Source organism: Ammospiza caudacuta, chromosome 15, assembly GCF_027887145.1.
Source record: "Ammospiza caudacuta isolate bAmmCau1 chromosome 15, bAmmCau1.pri, whole genome shotgun sequence".
Classification (NCBI taxonomy): Eukaryota; Metazoa; Chordata; class Aves; order Passeriformes; family Passerellidae; genus Ammospiza; species Ammospiza caudacuta.
In genome coordinates, this window is record NC_080607.1 from 12102455 (window position 1) to 12111256 (window position 8802).

The 8802-nt window shown below is 55.9% G+C and overlaps 1 protein-coding gene across 2 annotated transcripts; it reads left to right on the forward strand.

Moving 5' to 3' along the window:
* The first annotated feature begins 168 nt into the window (after positions 1-168).
* LOC131564331 (bactericidal permeability-increasing protein-like) lies at positions 169-8306 on the forward strand. 2 transcript variants are annotated; one of them, XM_058814724.1, is made up of 15 exons: positions 169-312; positions 1251-1365; positions 1619-1747; positions 2179-2337; positions 2698-2761; positions 4666-4729; positions 5186-5277; positions 5441-5617; positions 5816-5875; positions 6000-6167; positions 6447-6514; positions 6741-6783; positions 7133-7196; positions 7690-7766; positions 8031-8306. In XM_058814724.1, the coding sequence occupies exons 1-15, from the start codon at positions 198-200 to the stop codon at positions 8076-8078; spliced, it is 1443 nt and encodes a 480-aa protein (XP_058670707.1). In that variant the 5' UTR covers positions 169-197; the 3' UTR covers positions 8079-8306. The 2 variants fall into 2 exon arrangements, with proteins under 2 accessions (XP_058670707.1, XP_058670708.1); XM_058814725.1 differs by having other exon boundaries at positions 2182-2337.
* The last annotated feature ends 496 nt before the right edge of the window (positions 8307-8802 follow it).

The window sequence follows — 8802 nt, forward strand, 5'->3', positions numbered from 1 at the left end:
GGTGTGCCTCTGTGCTGGGCCATGTGCCCATGGTGCCAGCAGAACAGCAGAGCAGGGTGGTGGCCAAGCAGGAAGTCCTGGGGACGCCCCCCGTGGCTCCGCACACCACCGTGACTAGCAGTTCCCTTTTTGGCAGGGATATAAAGGTGGTGTGGGCTGGGAGAGCCCAGCATAGCTCTGCACTGCAGGAGGCCAGGATGGGAATGCAGAGCGTGGCTGTGGCTTGTGGGGCACTGACCTTGTGCCTGGCACTCACCACCGCCACCAACCCCGGCTTCGTGGTGAGGATCACCCAGGCAGGCTTGGACTACGGTGGGTTCTGCTTCTCATTTCTCTCCTGACAGCTGTCCTGGTGGCAGAGGTGTGGAGCCAGGTACCCTGTGAGAAGTGCAGGGTCCCGGGGCAGGATGGGGGATCCTTGGCCATGGGTGCCCATGTGAGGAGCACAGGGACAGGGTGGGGAAATCATTGCACAGGGGTGTCAAATGCACCATCGGCCAGGGCTTTCCCTGCTGCACCTGCCTGCCCCCCATGCCACGGCTTGATGGAGCCCCTGCAGAGGGGCCCAGCCCTGTGGGGTGTCAGGGAGCTGCAGCCAGGCAGTGTGGGAGGCTGGCACAGCAGGAGAGTGCTGGTCCCACAGCACATCCAAGCCGTGAGCCCTGGAGGAGGGAGCTGCAGAGGAGAGAGGAGTTGGGGAGTTTAGGGAGGGGCAGTGACAGAGATGGATGGGCCCCGTGCTGGTTTTATCGAGGCAGGCAGAGCCCGGCTCCAGCAGAGCACAGTTATGGATTGAAATACACTCTGTGAGAAACAGCTCATTTACCAGGCAGCTCTGCCAGCCGTGTGAGAGAGAACGTGACTCCCCTTCCCAGACGGAGGCTGGGGTGCAGCACCCACTGCTGCTCCCTGGGACATAAGCTCCATCCATCTTCACCTGCTGGTACTGGGAATGGAGGAGCTCAGTGCCTCCAACCTCCCACACACCTCACCTGGTTGGCAGCCTGGAAAGTGAGGACTAGGACACCTCTGTCTTTTCTGTAGCTACCACCTAACCCTGCGGGTGCAAGCAGGGCACCAGGCAGCATTGCCTGGGTGCTCACAGGGCTCTGTGCATGGAGGTTTGCTTTAAAGCCAGCCTGGGAGGCAGCATCACCTGGATCTGTCCTCTGATCCTTCTGCTGCATGCCCGGTGTGTGCTCCAGCCCCTGTGGCAGTGGTGGAGTGACACTGTCCCTGTGTCCCTGCAGCCCAAGAGCAGGCGATCGCAACCCTGGAGAAGAAGCTGTCCCAGCTGAAGCTGCCAGATATCTCGGGGGACTCTCGTGTCTTGCGTGTGGGGAAGGTACACTATGAGCTCTCCAGGTGAGCCCTGCCAGAGGTGTCTGGAGCCACCCACTCCCCCCTGACCCAGGCAAGGGGCAGGAGGAGTGGGGAGGTTGGGGCTCCCGGAGCAGTGAGGACCATCCTGTCCCCTCCACAGATCCCTGACATGTTGGCCCTGTCCATCCTGTTTGCCCTCCTTCCCTCCCTGATTTTCTCCCTCCCTCCCTAGCCTTGTGCTTGGGAGTGTGGAACCACTATAACATGACTTTCCTTTTTATTTGTATATTTTTAGGCTGCGCCTTCGTGATTTCCACTTGCCGTACTCCCGGATTACCCCGATCTCCAACGTGGGCCTGCAGGTCTCCATCTCCAACGCCTTTGCTGAGCTGGACGGGGACTGGCGGGTGAAGTTTCTCTTTATGTGAGTGGCCAGCTCTTCCTCTCCCTATTCAGGCACCCACTCTGTGTCTCCCACTCTGGAATTGGACAGGTTTTTTCCCCCTCCCCCTCTCCCTTGTGTTTTGCGCTGTCAATTTTCTCCCCCAGATATGATGGATAAAACAGGCTGGGAGGCAGAAACAAGGCATGTGAAAGGAGAGCTATACATCAACCTTCAGGTCTCTCTTCCACCACCCCTATGTGCTCTCATTTCCCTCTATTTAAAGGTTATCTGTCCTAGTTTATGTGCCAGTGAAATTTGGTTCCCCTGAATTTAAACACTTTCCCAATCTCCTCTGGATGCACCATACAAGGGGGAGAGTGATCCAGATTGATGCATCCTCAAGTAGATTTGAGGTCTCTTCACCAGGCCTTGGCATTTACAAACTTCCCTTTCTCATCCCCCTCCACCAGCAGCCGGGACCATGGATCTTTTGACCTGAAGGTGGAAAATATCTACATCAAAATTCTTCTGAGGCTAGGCAGTGACACCAGTGGGAAGCCCACTATCAGCACCCCGGACTGCAGTGCCCACATCTCCAAAGTCCGGGTGCTCTTTTCAGGCAAGCTTGGGTATGTGACTTAACTGGAAGGTGTGGAAACACTGTGTGTTAGCCCACCTGCCATGGGAATGTGGTTCTGCCATGGGAATGTGGCCCTCGTGTGAGGAGCATGTTGTTGGCAAATCTGATGTTGCCTGGTCTTAAATCAGGCCTGAATTTCTCCTGCTGTGGCTGCACATTTAAGGGGGTGGGTGGGGTTTTCCAGTGAGTCTGTTTTCAAATGTAAACCCTGGGAAAAAGCCACACGCCAAATTGGTGTGGGAATGATGTTCCCAGGGGCTTGCCATCTCTAGGCTCTCCCTTTCCTGGGCACATCCTTCTGCAGTATGGATCAGAGCTAGGCAGGGCTTCTCTCTGTGCTTCTCTGCAGGTGGCTTTACAACCTGTTCCACAGCGTTATTGAGTCCAGGTTGCGAAAGATTTTGGAAGACAAGGTATGTGAGCAGTGGAGGGCAGGCCCCTGGGTTTTCTGGTGATCTTTAACCCTCACTTGTGGCTGATGTGCTAGAAGGATCAGAGGCAGGGATATCAGAGGTAGGCATGTAACTAGAGGCAGAGCACATGACTGTGTTGCCAATTCAGTAAAACCAAAGGAATGGGCATTGCAGACTCCATAAGGTAGATTGACTCAGGCTGAATTTGAAACCTGCAGACTTTGCCAAAGCCCAGCATAATTGGTTCCTAATTAACAAAGACTTTTCTTTCCATGTGGTCAGTTAATTAGATCTTATGTCTCAGCCAAATTCATTGTAACCTGATCAGAGCTGTCCTTTAACCAGCCATATTCTGGAGGGCTTTGGGGAGCACTTGGGGGAAAATTCTCATTCCTGGATTTCAGACATTTGGTGTTTTGTTTTACTGAGGGGGGTCAGGGAGCTCTGGTACTGCTGACTACTACAGACACTGACGTGCAGGAGACCTGCAACAAGACATGGAAACAAGCTGTTAGCAATAATTACTACAAGGATAACTGGCATGAGTTACAGCCTCTCTGGATGTGAACCTTGCTTGGGAAGGAGGCAGTTGGAGAACAGGCAAATCCCATTCCTGCAGCAGATCCCATCCTGCCCAGGCACTATTCCCAATTCCATGCAATACCGTTCCCAAGTCCCCTGGGGTTTGTGGCAGCAGATGGTCTGGCAACAGGAGCAACACCAGGGCTCAGAGGCCTTTTCTGCTCTTTTGTCACCTGGAAGGAGGACAGCTCTGGGACTGCAAAGGGACCCCACTTCCCTCTGCTCCTCCTCCAAACTTCCTTTGCCCCACACACATTCTTCATTTTCTTTGTGGAGTCATGGTTGGAGGGGCAATGGGCAGGAGAGGGCAGGAGCAGGGACTGAGCTGCACCCTGGGCACAGCTGGGCCTCAGCCCAGGCCAGGCAGCCTGTGTCTGCCTCCTGCTGTTGCTGCAATGCTTGGGCAGTTCTAGTGTCCCCGGTTCTGGGACTCCACTCACAGGGAGATCCCCGTCACAGGGAAATCCAGGTCACAGGGAAATGCGGGTCATGGGGAAATCCCGGTCACTGGGACTGCATTCTTCTGCCTGCAGCGACATCCTCACAGGCAGCAATGGAGCATTTCCAGCACAGACAGAAAAATATCACTGGGGACAGCGAAGAGCTGCAACCTGCTGTCACTAAGGCCATGCCCAAAGCTGTGTTGCCTCCTCCTCCTCATCTCTGTCACTGTGGTCGCTGCCCCTCCGCAGCGCTGCATCTCACCATCAGCTCTGTGGGCAGCATGCCCAGTCAGACAGATGACAGACAGATCCTGCCCGTGGTTCCTGTGATGTTACAGTGAAAACATTGAAAAGAGCTTGTGCAGATTTCCTCAGCCATCTGCAGGACAGTGCCCTGCAGTAAATTTCCCAGGGTAGTGATAAGCCTGCAATAAAATCCCCACAAATGCCAGGGCTTCACTTGCGGATGGCAGAGGCAGAGGGATGCACTCTCCTGTCCTGGCACACAGAGCTGTAGGAGCTCAGCAAAGCTCAGCTTCAGGGCAGTCAGTGCCCCTGCCTCTCTGGGGTGGGTTAATCCTCTCTGTTGCTCTTTCTCGGCCATGTCCTGGCTGCTCAGCACGGTTCATTCCTGCATAGGCCACATGAGATTCCCCTTCCAAGGGTCTCCCCAGAGCTGAACCGGGCCGAGGGGAATTGGTGCAAGCAGATGCTTGTAGGTATAAATCTGGCTTGTGGTTTGGACACTTAATGTGCTGCCTGATGAATGGAGACAATCATCACAGTGCTCATTTACTTAAGCAGTCTTTGTCATGGAGCTGGGAGTGTGGCTGTGACCCGGCTGCCCCTGCTCAGCCCTGTGGCCTTTCCGTCCCACAGGTGTGTGACAAAGTGGCCATGTCTGTGTACAATGAGCTCCAGACATACATCCGGACACTGCCAGGTACTGGGGGGATGTATGTGGATTTAGGAGCAGTTCTTCCTAGTTTACCCAGCCATGAGGAATGTTTTACTTTGTGTCTGCTCCTCATGTCCTGGTGTTAAGGCACCCAAGCTGGGAGCTGGACAGCATATTCTTAGCAGACACAAATCACTGTGTGTCTTGTCTGGCTGTGGGAATTCCTTCAGGATTTGTGCCCATGGACTTGGGGGGCTCGGGCTGCTTTAGCTGGGGGACCCTGGCTACTTCTCAGGACAAGGAGATGGTTTACATTGCTGAGAAATATTGAGGAGGAAAATAGTTTATTCCCTTCTAAAGAGAAGCAAGCAGAGGAGCAGTTGGTAGTGAGTTGATGCACCAGGAAGCCCAGTCATGGCACTGCCCAGATGCCAGTAGAGACCATATGCTCCCAGATTTCCTGACCATCTCCTTATTCATCTCTCTTCCTTGTGTTTGCAGTCACAGCCAGGATAGATGACAAGATTGGGATTGATTATTCCTTGGTGGCACCCCCAAGAGCTACCGCCCAGTCCCTAGATGCAGACCTGAAGGTGAGAAGCAGCCCTGGGAACACTTGATTTGGCAATGCCATTGCCAAAGGCAGGTGGGAACCACAGTTTTGGTACCTGCTGCAAATGCTGTTGGCCAGCGTGAGTCAGCAGGTGAGCCCCAGTGCTATTTGCTGCCCTTCTCCATGTCTCTCCCTCCTCCCAGGGTGAATTCTACTCCCTGGCCCACCGCTCCCCCGTGCCCTTCTCACCGCTGCCACTGGCCTTCCCCTCGGATCACGAGCGCATGGTTTACTTTGGAGCCTCCAGCTACTTCTTCAACACAGCTGGCATTGCCTACCACGAGGCTGGGGCACTGGTCTTTGAAATCACAGAGGCCATGGTGAGTGGCACGAGTGGCACAGGGCAGGGAAAGAGGTTCCATTTGCTGAGGAGCTCTGGGAGCAGCCAGCAATCCTGGAGAAGCCCCAGTGAGAGAGCTGGGGGCTGTGGGATGAGGCTGTCAGATATGGCAGCATGTGGGGATGCCGTGGGCTCCTCTGTGCCACATTGCCCCAGTGTGACAATCCTCTCCCTGCAGATCCCAAAGGATGTAGAATTCAAGCTGAACACCTCTGTCTTCTCAGCCTTCATTCCCCAGGTGAGCAATCTGGCCCTGCCTGCGCAGAGCTCCTGCAAACACAGGCTTTGCTCTGAGCCAGGTGTTCTCCCTCAGGACTGGGGGCTTGTGCCATCATTCCCATCCTCTCCTTACTCCCTCACAGCTGGAGGAGATGTACCCAAACATGCCAATGAAGTTCAGGCTGTCCACTCCCACTGGTCCATTCCTGACTGTTGGAGAAGGAGGAATCTCATTCCAGCCCATTGTGGATATCCAGGCTTATGCCATCCTTCCCAGCTCCAGCCTGGCTCCTCTCTTCCTCCTCAGCCTGGTGAGTTCAGACTGTGGTGCTGGGGCAGAAGGGATTTTGAGCTGTGCCCTGTCCTGTTGCCCAGATCCTGCCAGGGGAGCTGCCAGGTGCTGTCCAGGCACAGTGAGGGTGTTCCCAGGTGAACAATTCCTGAGCTGACAAATGCCAGGTTTAATGCGGGATGCAGACACGCCCCTGGATGGGCAGTGGTGTGTTTCAGCTGGTCAGAGCCGTTCCCCTGGTGTCTGCTTTGGGCTGAAGTGGGGTGAGCACTGCCAGAGCTCTGTGCTCTCTCCCCAGACAGGGAACGTGTCCGCTGTCATCAACGTGAGATCCGGCCGCATAGTTGGGAGCCTGGATGTGGGCAGGTACAGAGGGCAGCAGCCACTGCCTGGGCAGGGGGTGGCTGGGGGTCTTTCTGTTTTGGGTGCCCAGGGCCAGAGAGGGGATGGGAAGGTGCCTGGGATGTGGGCTTGCTGTGCAGGGAAGGAATGAGCTGGGGCTGGAGGGAGTGGGACCTGCATGGCCATCGATGGGTGGAATCGCTCCCTCCCTGGGCACATCCTCCACAGCACCACTTCTGTCCCTGTGCAGGATCAGGCTCTCTCTGAAGGATTCAGCTGTTGGCACTTTCCAGGTAAGCTCTCCTTGACCACAAGCAGAGCCCCCAGCATGGAGCTGGCAGCCTGCTGGGGGCAAGGACAGAGAGTCATTCCCCGCTGCCTCCCAACATGGGACCCCACACTGACCCTGCAGCCACCTCCTGCCTCAGCCTGCAAGGCTGGGAAGGGATGTGAGCCTGATCCATTGCTGCTCTCACCCCAAACATTTCCCACACTGCCACAGGGAGCAGACAAAGCTGCTGGTCTCTGGCAAAGTGCATGCCCGTTCCACTCTTTATCTCCTTTTTCTAATTATCCTGAAGTACCTGCATGTCTCCTGTCCTGCAGGCTAAAGCTTTTCCTCCCTCTCTCCCCACTCCCCAGGTACGAATGATGCAGTCCTTAATAAACATCCTGACTTCCAGTACGCTGCTCCCACGTCTCAATGGTGAGAACCTACTGAGGGGAATGGGGTTGCTGGAGCACCCTCCACTCAGGTTGCTCCATCCAAGGGGTCCCAGCTCACTAATTAAATCCTCCTTGCCAAGGCTGATGCAGGGCAAAGTGTGTGCAGGAGGCGGCGGTGAAGCGGAGGGAGCCTCTTGCTGCTCTGACAGGCTCCCAGCAGCAAACGCAATGGAAAATATGAGCCCTGTGCAGATCCTAATGCTTTCCAGACCCTCTCCCCGAGTCCCTGCATCTCCTGCCTCGCCAGCAGCTCAGACCAGAGTGGGGCTGGTGGCAGGAGTGGCCAAGGGGGCTGTCCTGGCACAACAGGCAGCCCTTCTGTGGAGCTTGGCAGGAGTTTCCTCTGCCTGCCCCAGGACCAGTGGAGGAGAGGAAAGGGCTGGGGGAAGGAGGGGGACACCTTCTCTGAGTGCTCTGTGCTCCCTTGACTCCCATTGCCATCCCGATGCAGACACATGTGTTGTCTTTTCCAGCCCGCTTAGATGAGGGTTTCCCTCTGCCACTTCTGGACAGAATTCAGCTCTCCAATATCCTTGTGAGGTTCCACCAGGTGAGTGAGCGGGAGCAGCTGGCTCCAGCTGGAGCCCACCTGCTGCCTACAAAGCCCTGCTGACCAGCACAGCCTCCAAATCCAGTTCCCCCGGCTGTGCTGGAAAGTGATGAATGGGAGGGTGCTCTTCACTGAGATCCCAATGGCCCAGCAGCAAACCAGAGCACATGTCCCAATCCATTCTGCCTTCAGGGATGTGCTGGTTGCTGGGCAGTGCAGCTGCCAGGGCCTGTAGCAGCCCAGCACTTTCTCTCTTTCTCCCAGAATTTCCTGCTGCTTGGAGCAGACGTTCGCTTCCAGCCCCGGGGATGAAGATGTGGTGATGAGAGCCCTTCAACACTAAATCTGCTCCATTCACCACTTTGCCCTTCCCTGCCTGAGCCAAAGACCACCAGTCCTGCCACCGTCCTGCACTCCTGCCTTGGCCTGCATCCTCCATGTTCCTGCTATGGCCTCACCTGGTGCTGCCATGAGCTGGGGGTCCCGTGCCCTGGGCCACCCCCTCCCCTCTTCCCTCTGAGCAGCAATAAAGGCATTGGTGCTGGGGCTCTGCTCTTGGTTTCACTGTCTGCACCTCGGGCCACACAGCACCAGATGGGAGCTGGATTGGGACCACCTGCTTTGGCTGTTTCCACGGCCATGGTGAGGCACCATGGAACACCTGTGTCCTGCTGTCCTGTGGCTTCACTCCAGCCTTGGGGCAGTGTGGTTGGAAAAAACACAGTGGAAAAGGCCCTGGGGATGCTGTCAATAGCAGCTGAACATGAGCACCAGGTGGCTAACAAGGCCAGGGGCATCCTGGCCTGTATCAGCCATTGTGGGGAAAGAGGACCAGGGAAGGGCTTGTGTTGTGTCCAGTTCTGGGTCCCTCACTTCAGTAAGGACATCGAGGTGCTGGATCATGTCCAGAGAAGAGTAATGGAACCAGGGGATATTCTGGAGCACCAAAGAGGCTGAGGGGGCTCAGCCTGGAAGAAGGGAGGCTCAGGGGGGACCTTCTCACCCTCACAACTCCCTGACAGGAGGGAGCAGCCAT